The sequence below is a fragment of the Oncorhynchus mykiss genome, chromosome 8 (genome assembly GCF_013265735.2).
Source record: "Oncorhynchus mykiss isolate Arlee chromosome 8, USDA_OmykA_1.1, whole genome shotgun sequence".
Lineage (NCBI taxonomy): Eukaryota > Metazoa > Chordata > Actinopteri > Salmoniformes > Salmonidae > Oncorhynchus > Oncorhynchus mykiss.
Window position 1 is genome coordinate 82,148,842 of NC_048572.1, and position 22,795 is coordinate 82,171,636.

Consider the following 22,795-nt stretch of genomic DNA (forward strand, 5'->3'; position numbering starts at 1 on the left):
GTCACTTTACCCCAACCTATATGTACATATATCTACCTCAATGACCTCAGTACCCCGGCACATTGACTGGGTACTGTTACCCCGTGTATATATTTCTCTTTACTCATGGTGTATTTATTTATTAATTCATAGTTTTTTTACTTTTCTATTATTTCTCTATTTTCTTTCTCTCTGCATTGTTGGGAAGGGCCTGTAAGTAAACATTTCACTGTTAGTCTATACCTGTTGTTTCTCTCTGCATTGTTGGGAAGGGCCTGTAAGTAAGCATTTCACTGTTAGTCTACACCTGTTGTTTCTCTCTGCATTGTTGGGAAGGGCCTGTAAGTAAGCATTTCACTGTTAGTCTACACCTGTATGTGACCATTTTTATTTTAATGTCTACACGAACATGGGAACATTGCCTTTAAAAGGCATGGAGGTCATGGGGGTCATGGGAGGTCATGGGGGTCATAGAGGTCATGGGGGTCATGGGAGGTCCACAGGCAAAGGCTGGTGGTTAACAGGCTGGTGTTGGGGTAGTCCCACCGTACTGTAGATGGTGGGTGTTGTTGGACCTGGAGACACCTGCTCTTCACCACCTGCTTGACTGTTATCTGGATTCTGGAGAATAAAATTAAACATTTCTCAGTAGCTGTTCAATGCTCTACATATACACTTGAAATTACAGTTTGTTTTTTTACAGTTGTTTCATCGTCACCGAGTGACAACTTTACAAGGTGCCATTTGAGAGAAACTCTGACAGAGTCAAGAATATGCGACATGACTTTGTAGAGGTATGTATGCAACACTACTTCCAGTACTTCAGACACACCATATTTACTCATCTGTATTTCCTTTTGTCTGTTACAGACAGTATTGGAGCTGGATGCCCATGTAATTCACCATGAATTTATTTATGTGGATGAGGTTGGCTTCAACCTCAACAAAACCAGGCGCCGCGGAAGAAATGTAATAGGACAGAGGGCAATTACCAATGTCAGTTGGCAATTACCAATTACCAATGGACAGCGTGGGGGTAATATAACTATGTGTGCTGCCATCACCCAAAACGGGGTCCTCCATCATAATGCCACACTGGGTCCGTACAACACCGGCCATATGCTCACTTTTCTGGATGCAATTTACACAATGCTTTACTGCTAGATTTGTGGTTTTATGGGACAATGTTAGTTTTCACCGGGCTGTTCTGGTCCAAAACTGGTTTGCCACCCATCCACAATTTGTAGTTTTGTACCTACCCCCATATTCACCTTTTCTAAATCCCACAGAGGAATTCTTCTCAGCTCTGGAAAGTGTATGATCGCCAACCCTATGCCCGCATGCCGCTTCTCCAGGCAATGGAGGTCGCATGTGGGGACATAGAGGTTGCCTCTGTCCAAGGATGGATACGCCATGCTAGGAGATACTTCCCTCGATGTTTGGTAAGAGAAAACGTATCTTGTGATGTGGACGAAGTATTGTGGCCAGACCCAGGCCAGAGAAGAGATGAAGCGTAGCTTAGCACTGGTGACTGCCCCTCCCTTCAAATTCCTGGACTGCCCCCCCGGGACCCCACACACACAATTGTGTTCTTTACTGTATTCTAAAGAATATACTTTTGGTTTACATATGTTTATGGTTGTGTTATATGCTACTGTATACAACAGTAATGTTTGGCCTAATAAATATTTTCTGTTTCTACATTGTATTGGTGTTTACAGTGTACTTGTTACCCCTCTCAGCAGATTACTTTCACTGTAGAACATTGCATTGGTGTTTACAGTGTACCTGTTACCCCTCTCAGCAGATTACTTTCACTGTAGAACATTGTATTGGTGTTTACAGTGTACCTGTTACCCCTCTCAGCAGATGACTTTCACTGTAGAACATTGTATTGGTGTTTACAGTGTACCTGTTACCCCTCTCAGCAGGTTGCTTTCACTGTAGAACATTGTATTGGTGTTTACAGTGTACTTGTTACCCCTCTCAGCAGATGACTTTCACTGTAGAACATTGTATTGGTGTTTACAGTGTACCTGTTACCCCTCTCAGCAGGTTGCTTTCACTGTAGAACATTGTTTTGGTGTTTACAGTGTACTTGTTACCCCTCTCAGCAGATGACTTTCACTGTAGAACATTGTATTGGTGTTTACAGTGTACCTGTTACCCCTCTCAGCAGGTTGCTTTCACTGTAGAACATTGTATTGGTGTTTACAGTGTACCTGTTACCCCTCTCAGCAGATTACTTTCACTGTAGAACATTGTATTGAAATGTAAATATAAGCCTATGAAAGACCAAAGAGCTTTAGATTTAGAACAACAGTGTTTACATGGTATATCCAGAAATGTACTATTATGAAAGCAGTGTTTGTCATTTGATGCAAATGCTTCATTCTGACATGTGTTTATGGCATTTTGAATGCAGTGTTACATTTTGAAGGAGATATGAGCCATTTTGCATTTTGTGTGTACAGTTTTTGGGAATTGTGTGTAGAGTTTTGAAAAAAGGAGACAGTTTTGAAAAACGTGTGTAAGCAGTTGGAAAAAACTGTATCTTACCCCAACTGTAGCATAATCTGTGTTTATAATATCCTCTTTGCCACCTATAAATCAACCACATAAACATTTAAAAGTTAGATCTTCAGAGTTGCTATGAATATATATAAATCATTATCAACAGTATTCACAATAGTTTATTTAATATAATGAACCAAGAATAAAAATCCAAAACATATTTAAAACTAAGATCTTCAGAATCGCTCTGAATGTGCAGTTTATAAATAATGTGAAATCGTCACAGTTTTCACAATAGTTGAATTAATATAATGAACTTACTGCAATAGGATGGAGCAGTGAGCTTATATTTGTTTTGCTTTTGACAAACAAAACCAATCAGGGCCATGAATCCAACTACGCAGACAGGTGCTCCGACTGCGAGAGCATAGTTGTAGTTCGCCTTCTCCCCTTGTTCAGGAAATACAGCGACATCAATATCACTACACCCTGTGTGTGTGTGTGTGTTTGTGGGTGTTTGGGTGTGAGTGTGAGAGAGATCATTTGTAAGGCATGTCTTACCAGATTTCATTGGACAGAGTTCCACTCGCTCCTTGGTGTCATTGGCCCAGCTGACTTGGTTGCTGTGGTTACAGATGATGGAACCCCCTGCCAAATAGACAGAGAGCAGGGGGACAGTAGAGGTCTCAGCCCCTCTCCTCTCTCTTCCCACCTGAGAGCAGGTGCGGCTGTTACAGCTGGAGGTGACAGAGGTGTTCTGACCTCTGCAGGTCACAGTCACGTTACAGGTGACATTGACGGTGGAGTTAGAGTCCACTGTCAGGACTGGAGGCTCAACTCTCTCTAAAAACAAATAGAACCCCATTATAGTTAATATACGTATTAACCTGAGTACAGGAGCTAAAGTACTAATGAATATGCATTTAACCTGAACACCGTGTTTAGCTCTATTGATTGATACTGTAACTGTGTCACGTTATAATAAATTAGAAAAACTAGTCAAACATACCTTGGAGAACTAACTGGTGTACAATAATAGTCTTTTCTTTGTCACCACTCACTACTGCAGTATACGGTCCACTGTCTCCTTCCTGTATGTTCTTCAGTAGCAGAGAGAAGTTTCCCTTATAAAACTCAACCCTGTTGTTGTACCCAGGAGACACTCTCACTGGCAATGTATCAGTGCATCTTACAATATTAGCTGATCCGAAGCTCCACTTAAAAAACTCTAACTCTTTCAGTTGAACATTTTCCTGGACATCCAGACGAACATCCTGTCCCTTCAGCACAAACACAGAGCTGAAATCTGTGAAATAAACACACAGAAAATAAATACTTAATGTGAAAAAGATTAAGCAATATTTAGCAATATGACAAAGCAGTAGAAAGTATGAATTTCCCTTTACACTATATTTGCAAGATGGTTTAAAGATTAACTATTAAATAATATCTGCTCTCTTTACAGCATTTAGAGGCAAATTTGACACATTTAATGTGATGCAACCCCTGTGTTGGTGATACAATGGACAATTTGTCAGTACAAAACATGTTTACACAACCATTTGGCTGTCTCCACAGCACTAATTATTTTTGTGCAGAAAAACTCTCCGTTGTACAACTTGAGTGTGTACAGGGCCATAGTCAAAGCCCTCGCCATAAGTGATAAAGAAGTATCTTTACAATAAAGAACAAGGATACCATACACACAATTTCAACTATTCAGTTTCATAAACCATTCCGTTTATGAAAAATGTTATAAAACTTGATGTATAACTCGATGAAGTGTAACCTCATCTAACCTAATCTGCCTAAAGACATACATTGGGATCCATAGTTATTGGCACCCTTGATAAAGATGAGAAAATAAGACAGTATGTAATAAATAATACAAATACTGAGCTCAACAATTATTTATTTACACAACTGCTCAGAGAAAGAGATTTTTCGAACGAGTAATACAAAAATAGGAAAAAACAGGTAAAAATGACTGTCACCCCTGTTTTCAATACTCCAGCAACTTCCTCTTGTGAGGATAACGTTACTGAGCCTTTTTCTAAAATGTTTTATGAGGAAAACACGTTGGGAGGGATCTTACACTATTCCTAAATACATGTCTGCAATTCAAACCACAGGTTTTCAATGGTGTTCAAGTCCGGAGACTGAGATGGCCATTGCGAAATGTAGATTTTGTGGTCAGTTAAACATTTCTTTGTTGATTTTGATTAGTGCTTGGGAAGATCGACTCCTGGCAGAGTCAATCAAGTTTTTGTCTAAGATGTCTTGGAACATGGTAAAGTTCATGATGCAGTTGCCCTTAAAGGGAGGCTGAACTTCCTGATTTAGCCTCGGTTTCAATTCTCCTCATTAGGAAATGCGACTGAGAACAAGATTTGGGTTTTGGAGGAATGCTTTGATGTGGGTGTCTCTTTCACTCTGCCAAAACAGTACACAGTTACATTCTAAAATCTGTGATTTTTTTCCCCAAATTATGTTTTATATTTTCCCAAATGTTGTTTTCTCAGTTACATTTTTCCCGGTTTTAGATAGATATTTTTGTACCTCTCAAAACTACAATTGTTCATAGAAAAACAACAAAATTTGATGTTTTGAGTCCGTCAATGATTAAATCACATCAGAAGACCATTTTTGGGGGGTTTGGAAGAAAACTAGCAATTTCTTTTTTTTTTAATGTATTTTTATGTAATTTCAAAGTTTGCAAATAAGGTTTTGGGGAAAGTATGTCTTTCAACCAACAAGAAGGTTATCACATTAACTGGCTACACCGGGAGTGATAGACAAATGCGTGCACCACACAGACGGACAGACGGGCAATATTGCTGGAAATTAATTGGCAGATATTGTGTTAGGTGTGGCTTTTTTGGCAGTGGTGGCTAAAAATATCAAAGGTGCGTTGATTAGATGGTAGCTGGGAGCCTGCAGTGTCTGAGATCTCAGTATGACAGTTTGCTGAGGAACAGGTGAAAATTGCATGTATACTGTAAAAAGTTGGGGTTCAACAGGAGTTCTTCTAAGATCCTCAAAGCTTTGACCAATAAAACAATAAAACATTTAAAGTTATACAATTATTTATCTTTCATCTAGGATCGTAAGAAAAGCCATGCAAGAAACCTGAAATATATACATTAAATTAGATCTGTTAAAGACTATGAATAAACATTTACATTCAAACTTTTGTCAGTAATGTGGCATCTGCAAAGGACATGAACCGAACGTAGCTAGTCGAGGTTAGCTAGTCAATCAAGCAACTAGCCCAGACATTAGTTGCTTTGCAGCTTCCGGTTTCATTTCCAAAATAAAAGTCTAGAGTTTGTTTTTAGATCTGCATTCAAAAACGACGTTGTACCAGTTGATGACGTGGTATAGGCTTGGGCCTTCAGCAAATTACTTGTGTGAGAATGATAAAGACACAGAAGAGCCTTGTGAAGAATAATCGAATGAGCTGCAAAATAGAAAGTAAATATGATTTAGGCTAGGCCTATTCCGCTATCTAAATGTGCCATTTTGTTGTGAATTATCTAATGGCCATATAATTGTATAATTTATTTTTCAGCCTCATGGGGCTACTATAGTGATCACGTGACCTAATAAATCACACTTTTTACAGTATTTGGTAAAACAGACTGTAGGCCTTACAGTAGGCATTCTGACTGTTGTACTGGGGAATTACACTCTGTTTGTAGGCTTGTTATAGCCATTTGCATTGCAGAACCCCATCACACAGAGGCAATATCCATATCAATAAATGAGGCAAAACAAAATATTGATGCAGTCTTGGCTCTAACCTGTCCTGAGCAAAATAGCCAAGGGGTCCCAAATGGTCAAGACTATCTATAGCCTATTCTTATTGCCAGATCTGTTTTCCCTATCAGCCACTGCATCTGCTTCTTCAACTATTTGGTTTAAAATGTATTTAGAGGCCTGTGAGCTTGGATCTCTTTTTAAAGGGGAGGTCTGTAATAAAAACAGTTTTAAAACACAAATGGAGTTCAAAAATTATTCTGAAGGACAGCAGTAACCAAAATGATAGCCGACATTGCAGTGCATTGCAAATTTGAAGGCCTAATTGTTATTTACATAGCCCAGAATTAAAACATTGAATTATTAAAGTGATAGGCTAAAGAACTTTGGATAACTTTTGATATTTTGAACACATGGATTTCAATTTTTTTTAAATGTATAAAGCTGTTCTATTCTCTTTAATTTAGATCCTATTTCAACTCAGACAAATGACTGAATGAATGACATTCTGACTGAACTGACTGAACTGAATGAAGAATTAAATAAATGTTCAAATATGTTGGAATGACGAGTTGCACGCATCATGATTTACACTTAATTTGGCTAGAAGGCAAAAAGGCATCCATTAGAGTATAATGACTATGACTGCATGCCTCCAGAAGGGGATCTTCTGAGGCTGAGGGGTGTTTTACCGAAGGCACCTGGTGCTGTGGTGCTGCATGGAGATCACAAGCTCCTCAACTGGGCGGCAGTGTTGCGATGGAGGGAATAGCCTATACGGAGACTACCTAAGACCACTGCAACAGAGTTATTGTAAAGTGTGGGAATAAGCTTATGCCAGACTTAGCCTACTTTTAAAACATCTTCCTTGTTCATTTTAAAGTCCATATGTTCATGACTTGATTCATACACAGTTGAAGTCGGAAGTTTACATACACTTAGGTTGGAGTCATTAAAATTAGTTTTTCAACCACTCCACACATTTCTTGTTAACAAACTATAGTTTTCGCAATTCGGTTAGGACATCTACTTTGTGCATGACAAGTAATTGTTCTAACAATTGTGAACAGACAGATTATTTCACTTATAATTCTGTATCATAATTCCAGTGGGTCAGAAGTTGACAGTGCCTTTAAACAGCTTGGAAAATTCCAGAACATGATGTCATGGCTTTAGAAGCTGATACACCTGTTACACCTGGATGTATTTCAAGACCTTCACATTTGGTGATTCTTTGCTTGATGTCAAAGGAAAATCAAAAGAAATCAGCCAAGACCTCAAAAAAATTGTAGTCCTCCTCAAGTCTGGTTTATCCTTGGGAGCAATTTCCAAACGCCTGAAGCTACCACATTCATCTGTACAAACAATAGTATGCAAGTATAAACACCATGGGACCACGCAGCCATCATACCGCTCAGGAAGGAGATACATTCTGTCTCCTAGAGATTAACGTACTTTGGTGCGAAAAGTGCAAATCAATCACAGAACAACAGCAAAGGACCTTGTGAAGATTCTGGAGGAAACAGGTACAAAATATCTATATCCACAGTAAATCGAGTCCTATATCGACATAACCTGAAAGGCAGCTCAGCAAGGAAGAAGCCACTGCTCCAAAACCGCCATACAAAAGCCACACTACGGTTTGCAACTGCACATGGGGCAAAGATCGTACTTTTTGGAGAAATGTCCTCTGGTCTCATGAAACAAAAATAGAACTGTTTGGCCATAATGACCATCGTTATGTTTGGAGGAGAAAGGGGGAGGCTTGCAAGCCGAAGAACACCATCCCAACCGTGAAGCACGGGGGTGGTAGCATCATGTTGTGGGGGTGCTTTGCTGCAGGAGGGACTGGTGCACTTCACAAAATAGATGGCATGAGGAGGCAAAATGATGTAGCTATATTGAAGCAACATCTCAAGACATGAGTCAGGAATTAAAGCTTGGTCACAAATGTGTCTTCCAAATGGACAATGACCCAAAGCATACTTCCAAAGTTGTGGCAAAATGGTTTAAGGACAGCAAAGTCAAGGTATTGGAGTGGCCATCACAAAGCCCTGACCTCAATCCTATAGAAAATTTGTGGGCAGAACTGAAAAGCATGTGCGAGCAAGGAGGCCTACAAATCTGACCAGCTCTGTCAGGAGGAATGGGTCAAAATTCACCCAACTTATTGTGGGAACTTGTGGACGGCTACCCAAAACTTTTGACCCAAGTTAAACAATTTAAAGGCAATGCTACCAAATACTAATTGAGTGTATGTAAACTTCTGACCCACTGGGAGTGTGATGAAAGAAATAAAAGCTGAAATGAATCATATATATATATATATATATATATATACAGTGGGGCAAAAAAGTATTTAGTCAGCCACCAATTGTGCAAGTTCTCCTACTTAAAAAGATGAGAGAGGCCTGTAATTTCCATCATAGGTACACTTAAACTATGACAGACAAAATGAGAAATAAAATCCAGAAAATCCCATTGTAGGATTTTTAATGAGTTTATTTGCAAATTATATATATATATATATATATATATACACACACACCGAACAAAAATATAAATGCAACATATAAATATACTCGTACATACAGTGCATTTGGAAAGTTTTCAGACCCCTTCCCTTTTCCACATTTTGTTATGTTACAGCCTTATTCTAAATTTGAATAAACAACTTTTCCCCCTCTCATCAATCTACATGGCATATGTAATTGGTCACTGGAAAAGGGGTTGTTTGCAAATGTTTGGAAGCATGCGAAACTGTGTCCTATTCCGAAAGACTGCAAAGAACCCATTACTCCTGCCAATAGTCGACCAATTAGTCTACTCCCTACACTCAGTAAGATATTGGAGGGTATTGTGAGTAGACAAATATGGGAGTACATGGAAAATAATGATCTGATTGCAGCCAATCAGCATGCTTATCGCAAAAAAACATTCCACTACCACTGCATTGGTTGACATGACTGACCAGTGGCTCAATGCTATGGATAATGGCAGGTTTGTAGGTTTGTACTATTTTTAGATTTCAGTGCATCATTTGATTTAGTGGATCATGAAATTATTTTGACAAAATTAATGCATTATGGTTTTAATGAGGTAGCATTGAATTGGATACAGTCATATCTAACTGACAGGAAACAGTCCACCTATATCAATGGTTCATTTTCTTCCCCTAATGTGTTAAACTGTGGAATACCGCAGGGCAGCTGCCTTGGGCCACTTCTCTGCTTAATATACACCAACGACCTTCCCTATGCCTTGGTTGAAACTCAAGCTACTATATTTGCAGATGATACTACAATTTATGCAGCAAGACAATCGGTTCAACAGGTACAGCAAGCTTTGCAAGGAGATTTGGAGATTATCAGGAAATGGGTTTGCCAAAACAAACTTGCTATAAACACCAAGAAAACCAAAGTTATGTTGGTCTGTTCAACTAGGAAAAGGCCAAAACAGCATGGGATACAATTAAGTATGGGAGGAGTACAAATTGAAGAAGTGTCAGAAACCAAACTACTGGGAGTGCAGCTAGACAACTGCTTATCATGGTCGTCTCAAATAACTAATCTATGTAAAAAATATATATATTAAAACAGCATGCATAATCAGAAGGATAGCTAAATATTTACCAGGGAAAATCCTTCAGCAAATAACACAGGCATTGGTTGAGAGTCAAGTGAACTATTGTTCGGTGGTCTGGGGAAATGCATCATCTAGTGAAGTTAGGAGGCTGCAGAATGCACAGAATAAAGCAGCAAGGATTGTTTTAAGGCGGAGATATGGTTCTTCTGTTGCAGTCATGCGCAGTGTTCTTGGTTGGTCATCAATCGACAAGATAATTGAAAAAAACATGCTTATCTTATTTTATAATATACATCATTTAAAACGGCCAAGTTCTATTCACAATGGTATTCAGTTGGTAAGAGACAGACATTCCGTAAATACTAGGAATAGATTGGTAAGAGACAGACATTCAGTAAATACTAGGAATAGATTGTCCACCATCTATGCGTTATCCAGACAGAAAAAAGAAATGGGCAAAAGAACATTTCGATTTAGAGCAATAAAGAAATGGAATAAATTAACTGAGCAAACTAGAAACCTTTCAATATATAAGTGTAAACATTATTTAAAAACAATTTAAATATAATACATAGAAATGTTGTGGGACTATAGTAGATGAAGAATCAATATTTTTTAGATTGAGTATTTATTGGGTCATTATGCTAGTGTATTATGTATGTTTGTAATAGTGTGTTATATGTGAAAGTGTGTTTGTATTATAAATTGTATTTTAATGTTTAAGGACTCTTGGAAGATTAGTCCAAATGGGGACTAAAAGAGATCCTAATAAAATAAAATAAAATCAATGGCAGAATTGTATGAAATTTGCAAAAATGTATCTCCACCCTATGACAAAATGGGTAGAATTGCAGGAAATAGGCTTTAAAACGGCAAAAAATGTCTATGTACCATGGCAAAAATGGTAGAATTGCGTGAAATGTGTTATAAATTGCTAAATGTTCTCTCCGCCCCATACCTAAATGTGTAGAACTGCAATAAAAAACGTGCTTTAATTTTCTCTCTGCCCAATGGCAAAATGTGTTGTATTGCAGGAAATGTAATCTCGCTTAGCCCCTTTTTGCTGGCTAGTCACTAGCAGTGGCCTTGTGCTTGAGAGATTGCTTATGAGACCTGTGTTTATTTTCCATAATGCCTGTTGACAGAAGTTGGCCATTATTATTAATGGATGTGCATTGTGCTTGGTTCTGGTTAAATTTGTAACAAAAAGGGCGTTTTCATAGACAGATTTGAAAGCCAGATCACTGATAATAAAAAAAAGCAGGTTAAACGATTTAATTTAATTATTTGTGTGTCTTATGGTTGAAGGCTTACATTTAGCCTAGGTATACATTTACAAGCCCTGAATTCATTAGATTATTCCCGACTGTTTCAAATGCAGTGTATTGACCATTAATCGTGCAACAAAGCTTATTTTGAGAAATAGTTTTTTTTAAAGATAAAAAGTATATCGTGAAGTTTGAAAAAAATCTAGATATGATATTTTTGGGCCATATCACCTAGGGATAGCCTCTATATCTGTCACGCCCTGACCTTACAGAGCCGTTTTATTTCTCTATCTGGTTAGGTCAGGGTGTGATGTGGGGTGGGCATTCTAAGTTTTGTATTTCTTTGTGGTTGGCCGAGTGTGGTTTCCAATCAGATGCAGCTGGCTATCGTTGTCTCTGATTGGCAATCATACTTAGGTAGCCTGTTTTCTCACCTATGTTGTGGGATGTTAGCTCTGTGAAGCCAGCAGAACGTGACGGTCGTCATTCCTTTTTTTGTTGTTTTTGTTTGGTGTTCTGAGTAATTAAAGAATCATGAACACTCACGACGCTGCACCTTGGTCCATTTCTTCAGACTAGCATTACAATATCAGTGTTAATGCTATAGGCTATGTTTAACAATGTATTTCCATATTGAAGAAATACAATTAGAACAATGTGCACTGCAAACATTTTCAACATATTTTGCAAATACGGGGCAGGATAATTAATGAACTAGGCTGTAACGGACTAACATTCGAATTGGAGTTGATGACAACGCACTACATAAGAGAGCGTAAATACACAATTTGAAACAACCACATGTTTAGCCATGGAGCTTGTTCCGGTTGGCCAGTGATGGGCCAAGCCTTGACAAAACCTCAACTTGTTTACTCATCAAAACCCATTCCTTTCTCAGCACCACCAACCACAGCGCACATCATTCGTGAAAATAGCTCAAATATTTGTCCCACCCCGGAACCTATAACACTATCACTAGAACCTACAACCCTAACACAAGCGCTAAGATTTACCGTTGGGTTTGTTCAAATAGAGCCCTAAATGTTTCTGATTCCTTTCGATGTCATATATAAGTTGTTTATTACATTCAGTTGCTATTTAAAGAAGAATAGCGGCAAATTTGAGAAATTTGTCAAAGTACCTAAACCTCTCTGACTCAGTGTTGGACTATCTTTCACAATGCCCATCTCTCTGACTCAGGGAGAGTACCTAAACCTCTCTGACTCGGGGAGAGTACAGAGCTAGAGCAAGGCATAAGGTCATGTGTCCCTCCCCCTCGCTGCAGCACTAGATAGAACTTTGTGGAATATTTTATTTATTTATAAACCTTCTGACACAGCGAACATACTTTATTCAGGAAGCCCCATCAATTGTTAGATATGGCATGTAGATTTTATGTAATATACATTTGGGTTGCAGGTTCACAATTGAACCTTTACTGAGATCTCTGCCAAGCAAGAAGAAGAAATCAGCCCATGGGCTTACTGCACACGCAACAACATACACACGAGAGAACTGCTTATAAACACTACACTGTAACCGTCAGTTTTCAAAATGCATCAGACTGTAACACATCAGACTGTTGTGCATCAGACTGTAGCGCATCATACTGTAACACATCAGACTGTAGTGCATCAGACTGTAACACATCAGACTGTAGCACATCAGACTGTAGCGCATCAGACTGTAGCGCATCAGACTTTAACACATCAGACTGTAACACATCAGACTGTAGCACATCAGACTGTAGCGCTTCAGACTGTAGCACATCAGACTGTAACACATCAGACTGTAACACATCAGACTGTAACACATCAGACTGTAACACATCAGACTGTAACACATCAGACTGTAACACATCAGACTGTAGCGCATCAGACTGTAGCGCATCAGACTTTAACACATCAGACTGTAACACATCAGACTGTAGCACATCAGACTGTAGCACATCAGACTGTAACACATCAGACTGTAACACATCAGACTGTAACACATCAGACTGTAACACATCAGACTGTAGCGCATCAGACTGTAGCGCATCAGACTTTAACACATCAGACTGTAACACATCAGACTGTAGCACATCAGACTGTAGCACATCAGACTGTAACACATCAGACTGTAGCGCTTCAGACTGTAGCACATCAGACTGTAACACATCAGACTGTAGTGCATCAGACTGTAACACATCAGACTGTAGCACATCAGACTGTAACACATCAGACTGTAGCGCATCAGACTGTAACACATCAGACTTTAACACATCAGACTGTAGCGCATCAGACTGTAGCACATCAGACTGTAACGCATCAGACTGTAGCACATCAGACTGTAGCGCATCAGACTTTAACACATCAGACTGTAGCGCATCAGACTGTAGCACATCAGACTGTAACACATCAGACTGTAACACATCAGACTGTAGCACATCAGACTGTAACACATCAGACTGTAGCGCATCAGATTGTAACGCATCAGACTGTAACACATCAGACTGTAGCGCATCAGACTGTAGCGCATCAGACTGTAGCGCATCAGACTGTAACACATCAGACTGTAACACATCAGACTGTAGCACATCAGACTGTAGCGCATCAGACTGTACCACATCAGACTGTAACACATTAGACTGGCGCACATCAGACTGTAACACATCAGACTGTAACACATCAGACTGTAGCGCATCAGACTGTAACACATCAGACTGTAACACATCAGACTGTAGCGCATCAGACTGTAGCACATCAGACTGTAGCACATCAGACTGTAACGCAACAGACTGTAGCACATCAGACTGTAACACATTAGACTGGAGCACATCAGACTGTAGCACATCAGACTGTAAAACATTAGACTGTAACACATCATACTTTTTTTGTTTGTCCAGATTGACATAGTCTATTTATTGTGGTGTTGAAAATGCAAACCATGATATTGAAGTGCCCAAAGTCGGTATGCTTTGTTTATTGATTGTTTGGTGCATTGGCACAGAAACCTGTTGTTGGAAAATTCTGATTTCCCCCTAGCTGATCATTGTCTGCAGGCGGCTCTCATTGTAGTGTAGTGTAGCTCAACCCACTCTACAGACATTTTGTATAAAAGACCCGGCTCCCGGGCCCTTTCGGGATCCACCCTTGTCTCACAAATACCACTCTAGCTCAGTAATCACACAGACTAATAGTTGGTATCTATGGATATGCGCCAGCGTTACAGTGGGACTCATTGGGTTAAACCTGAGAGACAAATGTAAACGAATCGCTCATCACATTAAATAAATAATCATCTTCGGAAATGACTTGATCAAAACAACAAAATAACTAGGGCTTTACCAATGATGGTGAAAACATGGGGTCCTTTATTTTGCAGTTAAGTGGGTTAAAATCTTTCTAGAAGTCAGAAAAAATGACGTGGGACAAACTGAAGGGTTAAAGTTGATTTTGGGGGTCTACCACTGATTATGTTGTTATTAATTTGTTTACGTGCCATTGTACTTATGCTCACTGTATAGTTGAATATTGAGGCTTCTGTCTGTGTTTAGCTCTCTACCAAAACTCGCAGCAACCCTGGTGCCTGTGAGAAAAGGTGAGAAAAGGGACTGTGGGTGAAAGCAAGACACAGAAAGACAGCATCTGTTTTTCTCTGAAACTAGGGCAGATTTGCATACCGCTGAGACAGGTTCTCAGAAACCTTGTGTTAAGAATAACTGTTATTTTAGCTGCACATGCAGATTTTGACATAGGAGATCACACCATAAGGTGTGATCTCGGGTATGTAAGATCCTGTCTTTCTTTTGTTCAGGGCAGAACTAAGGAGAGACATAAGTTGTATGTTGATCTTTGACTTCTGTCTACAGCTGTATACTGATTAAAATTGCTATGATTTATAATAGCACATTTTGAGTGTTCATTATTAAGTAGAAGCCCAAGAAAAGACAACCCAACAATACCAAAATAGGAATTTGAGAAAACAAATTTATTTGAATAAAAAAACACTATTTGAATTTTTAACATGGTTTAGTTAAAGCAGGTCTGTGTCATCCAACTCTAAAATTGAGAGTTATATCAAATGTACACATATAATGTCACTAGGACATAAAAGGCACTGTATTCGTGGAACGACCCTTCCACGTGGTCTATAGTGGCTTTTTTGCGGAAGTTATACAGTGCCTTGCGAAAGTATTCGGCCCCCTTGAACTTTGCGACCTTTTGCCACATTTCAGGCTTCAAACATAAAGATATAAAACTGTATTTTTTTGTGAAGAATCAACAACAAGTGGGACACAATCATGAAGTGGAACGACATTTATTGGATATTTCAAACTTTTTTAACAAATCAAAAACTGAAAAATTGGGCGTGCAAAATTATTCAGCCCCTTTACTTTCAGTGCAGCAAACTCTCTCCAGAAGTTCAGTGAGGATCTCTGAATGATCCAATGTTGACCTAAATGACTAATGATGATAAATACAATCCATCTGTGTGTAATCAAGTCTCCGTATAAATGCACCTGCACTGTGATAGTCTCAGAGGTCCGTTAAAAGCGCAGAGAGCATCATGAAGAACAAGGAACACACCAGGCAGGTCCGAGATACTGTTGTGAAGAAGTTTAAAGCCGGATTTGGATACAAAAAGATTTCCCAAGCTTTAAACATCCCAAGGAGCACTGTGCAAGCGATAATATTGAAATGGAAGGAGTATCAGACCACTGCAAATCTACCAAGACCTGGCCGTCCCTCTAAACTTTCAGCTCATACAAGGAGAAGACTGATCAGAGATGCAGCCAAGAGGCCCATGATCACTCTGGATGAACTGCAGAGATCTACAGCTGAGGTGGGAGACTCTGTCCATAGGACAACAATCAGTCGTATATTGCACAAATCTGGCCTTTATGGAAGAGTGGCAAGAAGAAAGCCATTTCTTAAAGATATCCATAAAAAGTGTTGTTTAAAGTTTGCCACAAGCCACCTGGGAGACACACCAAACATGTGGAAGAAGGTCCTCTGGTCAGATGAAACCAAAATTGAACTTTTTGGCAACAATGCAAAACGTTATGTTTGGCGTAAAAGCAACACACCATCCCCACTGTCAAACATGGTGGTGGCAGCATCATGGTTTGGGCCTGATTTTCTTCAGCAGGGACAGGGAAGGTGGTTAAAATTGATGGGAAGATGGATGGAGCCAAATACAGGACCATTCTGGAAGAAAACCTGATGGAGTCTGCAAAAGACCTGAGACTGGGACGGAGATTTGTCTTCCAACAAGACAATGATCCAAAACATAAAGCAAAATCTACAATGGAATGGTTCAAAAATAAACATATCCAGGTGTTAGAATGGCCAAGTCCAAGTCCAGACCTGAATCCAATCGAGAATCTGTGGAAAGAACTGAAAACTGCTGTTCACAAATGCTCTCCATCCAACCTCACTGAGCTCGAGCTGTTTTGCAAGGAGGAATGGGAAAAAATGTCAGTCTCTCGATGTGCAAAACTGATAGAGACATACCCCAAGTGACTTACAGCTGTAATCGCAGCAAAAGGTGGCGCTACAAAGTATTAATTTAAGGGGGCTGAATAATTTTGCACGCCCAATTTTTCAGTTTTTGATTTGTTAAAAAAGTTTTAAATATCCAATAAATGTCGTTCCACTTCATGATTGTGTCCCACTTGTTGTTGATTCTTCACAAAAAAAATACAGTTTTATATCTTTATGTTTGAAGCCTGAAATGTGGCAAAAGGTCGCAAAGTTCAAGGGGGCCGAATACTTTCGCAAGGCACTGTATGTACTTCCTCTAGTTCCTCTTTCTTAGACATATGTCAAAGTATGGGGACCCATTTCACCATTGGTATTCTATGTACAGTGCACTTACTAATGCGCTACACATTACCATTCTGAAATGATTACACCTTTTGTCTACTTTGTCTACTACTTTGTCTACTTTTGTCTATTTTTTTCAGATTAGTTTACATCGTTAAACATTTGGAAGACAATGTTCAAGTTTTTTGTGTGAAAACCAAGCAGGGTTGGGCTCAATTCAGTTTGATTGACAGGAAGAATAATTGAATTCAGTGCAATTCAAAGAACTTCCACTCAGACATAGAATCTGACAGGTCCCACTTTCAGATACCAAAGAACTTCCACTCAGACATAGACTCTGACAGGTCCCACTTTCAGATACCAAAGAACTTCCACTCAGACATAGACTCTGACAGGTCCCACTTTCAGATACCAAAGAACTTCCACTCAGACACAGAATCTGATCTCACACTTTCAGATACCAAAGAACTTCCACTCAGACATAGACTCTGACAGGTCCCACTTTCAGATACCAAAGAACATCATTTGTCTCTGTAAAGAATGGTCATTTACTATTTTAACCTTAGTGCTTAGAATATCCAATTCCACAGAGTGTACAAAACATCAGGAACACCTTCTTAATATTGAGTTGTAACATCTTTTGCTGTCAGAACAGCCTGCAATCGCTGGTGCGTGGACTCTACAAGGTATCGAAAGCGTTCCACAGGGATGCTGGCCCATGTTGACTCTAATGCTTCCCACAAATTGTTATTCTGTATCCTGTTAACTACTTTAATTCAAATTCAGGAAATGTAATTAAATTCTTAAATGAGCCCATCTCTGACGGAGACAAAATATGTGACCGACCGGCTCGATTCAGGAAGAGTCACCACTTTAAATTGTGTTTTTTTTCCCACATTGGATAAAAGTAGAGACTCAGAACTAGAAAATGGTACAATGCATTCGGAAAGTATTCAGACCCCTTGACTTATTCTAAAATTGATTAAATATTATTTCCCCCTCTTCAATCTACACACAACACCCCATAATGACGAACTAAAGACAAAGCAAAAACAGGTTTTTAGAAAATGTTTGCAAATGTATTAAAATTAAAAAACGGAAACATCCTATTTACAGAAGTATTCAGACCCTTTACTCAGTACTTTGTTGAAGCACCTTTGGCAGTGATTACAGCCTTGAGTCATCTTGGGTATGACACTACAAGCTTGGCACACCTGTATTTGGAGAATTTCTCCCATTCCTCTCTGCAGATCCTCCCAAACTCTGTCAGGTTGGATGGGGAGCATCGCTACACAGCTATTTTCAGGTCTCTCCAGAGATGTTCGATCAGGTTCAAGTCCGGGCTCTGGTTAGGCAACTCAAGGACATTCAGAGACTTGTCCCGAAGCCACTCCTGTGTTGTCTTGGCTGTGTGCTTTGGGTCGTTGTCCTGTTTGAAGGTGAACCTTCTCCCCAGTCTAAAGTCCTCCGTTCGACTTTCCCTTGATCTTGACTAGTCTCTCAGTCCCTCCCGCTGAAAACGTCTCCACAGCTTGATGCTGCCACCTCATGCTTCACCGTAGGGATGATGCCAGGTTTCCTCCAGACATGACGCTTGGCATTCAGGCCAAAGAGTTCAATCATGGTTTCATCAGATCAGAGAATCTTGTTTCTCATGGTCTGAGAGTCTTTAGGTGCCTTTTGGCAAACTCCAAGCGGGCTGCCATGTGCCTTTTACTGAGGAGTGGCTCCTGTCTGGCCACTCTACGATAAAGGCCTTGGTGGATTGGTGGAGAGCTGCAGAGATGGTTGTCCTTCTTGAAGGTTCTCCCATTGCCACAGAGGAACTCTGGAACTCTGTCAGCGTGACCATTGGGTTCTTGGCCACTTCCCTGATCAAGGCCCTTCTCCCCCGATTTCTCAGTTTGACTGGGTTTGGTTACATCCCTGGTAGTGAGCTTTTCTCCTTTGCCAAGATAATCCATCCACCTGACAGGTGTGGCATATCAAGATGCTGATTAAACAGCATGATCATTACACAAGTGTGGCTTGTGCTGGGTTACAGTAAAAGGTCACTCTAAAATGTGCACAATGCCACATATGTCTCAAGTTTTGAGGGAGCGTGCAATTGGCATGCTGACTGCAAGAATGTCCACCAGAGCTGTTAACAGGAAATGTAATTTTAATTGATCTACCACAAGCCGCCTCCAACGTCATTTTGGAGAATTTGGCAGTATGTCCAACAGGCCTCACATCAGCAGGCCACGAGGAACCATGTCACCCCAGGACCTCCATATTCGGCTTCCTCACCTGTGGGATCATCTGAGACCAGCCACCAGGACAGCTGATGAAACTGTTGGTTTGCACAACCAAAGGATTTCTGCACAAACTCAGAAACCGTCTCAGGGAAGCTCATCTGCGTGCTTGTCGTCCTCACCAGGGTCTTGACCTGACGGCAATTTGGCATCATAACTGACTTCAGTGGAAAAATGCTAACCTTCGATGGCCAATCCCAGTTTCAACTATACCGGGAAGATGGCAGACAGAGTGTATTGTGTCGTATGGACGAGCGGTTTGCTGAAGCCAACGTTGTGAACAGAGTGCCCCATGGTGGCGGTGGTATTGGCAGGCATAAGCTATGGACAACAAACACAATTGCATTTTATCGATGGCAATTTGAATGCACAGAGATACCGTGATGAGATCCAGAGGCCCATAGTGCCATTCATCTGCCTCCATCACCTCATGTTTCAGCATGATAATGCACGGCCCTAATGCATCATCAATAAAAATACACAAATATTTACAATTGTTAGTAAACTCAAGAATGTTTTCAACAAAACTGAAAAACACTTCTGTTAGTGCCTGGTTTTCTAAAATGCATTTTTGTTTTTGTCTGGTTAATCATGAGTCTCCATCTTTTACACCAATTGACTGCACATAATAACATGTTCTGCAGGTCTTGATCAGTTTCTGCCATCAAAATTATGTAATCATAAAAGGATACTTAGCATTTAATCATCATATCTTACTCCAATATTTAACTGTTACCTTTATTTTGCCAAATCATTTATAAACAAAGCAAACAAAGTCGGTGACAAGGCGTCTCCTTGTTTTACATCCGAGGGTGTGGGAAACCAATCTGTACGATATACATTAACACGCACACAAGCAATTGGTACATTGTAAAAAGGCTGGATTGCTTGATAAAATGTCCAATCAACAAGTCTTAACAAACTATAGGCTAAAAGATCCCTATTTCTCAGTTGTGTTGTGACAAGGTAGGGGTGGTATACAGAAGATAGCCCTATTATGGCAAAAACAGCTCAAATAAGCAAAGAGAAACGACAGTCCATCATTACTTTTTTAAGACAAGAACTTTGAAAGTTTCTTCAAGTGCAGTCACAAAAGCCATCAAGTGCTATGATGAAACTGGCTCTCATGAGGACCGCCAGAGTTACCTCTGCTCTAGACAATACGTTTGTCAGAGTTACCAGCCTCAGAAATTGCAGCCAAAATAAATGCTTCACAGAGTTCAAGTAACAGACACATCTCAACATCAACTGTTCAGAGGAGACTGTGTGAATCAGGCCTTTGTGGTCGAATTGCTACAAAGAAACCACTACTAAAGGACACCAATAATGTTTGAATGTTTGTTGTCACTGTGCTGTTGTTGTCTTTGTAAATCAAAATTAACATTATAAATAGCTAAACCTTTCTCATGAACATGTGCGTAGCCCATCCCTAACATCAAGTCAAACTATCAGCACTAACCTATTGCCTGTCACTTGCCTGCCTTTCTGATCAGATTATTGGTATACATATTTAATCAATACAGTCAATACTAGAGCAAAGATAGAATGGTTGAACATTTACCTGATCCTTGGACTAGAGCTGATAGAAAAACAATGGAATGTAAGAGAGCTGCCATACTTTTTGTTGAACATACCGAGTAAAACAGGAAGTTAAAGTAAGTTCCTCAACTACACACCCCTCAATTTATGTAGCACATTATACGTCACGGTTACATACAGTGCCTTGCGAAAGTATTCGGCCCCCATGAACTTTGCGACCTTTTGCCACATTTCAGGCTTCAAACATAAAGATATAAAACTGTATTTTTTTGTGAAGAATCAACAACAAGTGGGACACAATCATGAAGTGGAACGACATTTATTGGATATTTCAAACTTTTTTAACAAATCAAAAACTGAAAAAATTGGGCGTGCAAAATTATTCAGCCCCCTTAAGTTAATACTTTGTAGCGCCACCTTTTGCTGCGATTACAGCTGTAAGTCACTTGGGGTATGTCTCTATCAGTTTTGCACATCGAGAGACTGACATTTTTTCCCATTCCTCCTTGCAAAACAGCTCGAGCTCAGTGTGGTTGGATGGAGAGCATTTGTGAAGAGCAGTTTTCAGTTCTTTCCACAGATTCTCGATTAGCCAACATACAAGCAATCGATAATAGATTAACTACTATCATGTATTTCCTACCAAACGGGACATTCAAAATTGTAATATCTTATGTTTCACCGAGTTGTGGCTGAACGACAACATGAAAAACATACAGCTGGCGGGTTTTAAGCTTCTTCGACAGGATAGAACAGCAGCCTCTGGTAAGACAAATCAAATCAAATGTATTTATTTTTCAAATGTATTTATATAGCCCTTCGTACATTAGCTGATATCTCAAAGTGCTGTACAGAAACCCAGCCTAAAACCCCAAACAGCAAGCAATGCAGGTGTAGAAGCACGGTGGCTAGGAAAAACTTCCTAGAAAGGACAAAACCTAGGAAGAAACCTAGAGAGGAACCAGGCTATGTGGGGTGGCCAGTCCTCTTCTGGCTGTGCCGGGTGGAGATTATAACAGAACGTGGCCAAGATGTTCAAATGTTCATAAATGACCAGCATGGTCAAATAATAATAATCACAGGCAGAACAGTTTAAACTGGAGCAGCAGCATGGCCAGGTGGACTGGGGACAGCAAGGAGTCATCATGTCAGGCATGGTCCTAGGGCTCAGGTCCTCCGAGAGAGAGAAAGAAAGAGAGAAAGAGAGAATTAGAGAGAGCATACTTAAATTCACACAGGACACCGGATAGGACAGGAGAAGTACTCCAGATATAACAAACTGACCCTAGCCCCCCGACACATAAACTACTGCAGCATAAATACTGGAGGCTGAGACAGGAGGGGTCAGGAGACACTGTGGCTCCATCCGAGGACACCCCCGGACAGGGCCAAACAGGAAGGATATAACCCCACCCACTTTGCCAAAGCACAGCCCCCACACCACTAGAGGGATATCTTCAACCACCAACTTACCATCCTGAGACAAGGCCGAGTATAGCCCACAAAGATCTCCGCCACGGCACAACCCAAAGGGGGCGCCAACCCAGACAGGAAGATCACATCAGTGACTCAACCCACTCAAGGGGTGACAAGGGGTAGCGGTCTATGTATATCTGGAAATAACAGCTGGTGCATGAAATCTGACGAAGTCTCGAGGTCTTGCTGGCTTGAGGTAGAGTATCTCATAATAAGCTGTAGATTACAATATTTACCAAGCTAGTTTATCTGTATTTTTCGTCGCTGCCTGTATACCACCACAAATCTATGCTGGCACTAAGTCCGCACTCAATGAGCTGTAAGCAAACAGGAAAACGCTCATCCAGAGACAGCGCTCCTACTGGCCGGTGACTTTAATGCAGGGAAACTCAAATCAATTTTAGCTAATTTCTACTATGTTAAATGTAACACCAGAGGGAAAAAAAACTCCAGACCACCATTGCTCCACACACAGAGATGCATAAAAAGCTCTCCCTCGCCCTCCATTTGGCAAATCTGACCATAATTCTATCCTCCTGATTCCTGTTTACAAGCAAAAACTAAAGCAGGA

At 40.1% G+C, this 22,795-nt stretch overlaps 1 protein-coding gene across 2 annotated transcripts; it reads right to left on the reverse strand.

Moving 5' to 3' along the window:
• Window positions 1–255: 255 nt before the first annotated feature.
• LOC118965563 lies at window positions 256–20,847 on the reverse strand. Of its 2 annotated transcripts, XM_036986498.1 has the most exons (6): window positions 20,771–20,847; window positions 3,503–3,799; window positions 3,055–3,336; window positions 2,815–2,943; window positions 2,539–2,582; window positions 256–600 (listed from the first exon to the last, which is right to left on the reverse strand). In XM_036986498.1, exons 1-6 carry the CDS (start codon window positions 20,823–20,825, stop codon window positions 466–468), a joined length of 942 nt encoding a protein of 313 aa, XP_036842393.1. In that variant the 5' UTR covers window positions 20,826–20,847; the 3' UTR covers window positions 256–465. The 2 variants fall into 2 exon arrangements, with proteins under 2 accessions (XP_036842393.1, XP_036842394.1); XM_036986499.1 differs by lacking the exon at window positions 2,815–2,943.
• Window positions 20,848–22,795: the final 1,948 nt, after the last annotated feature.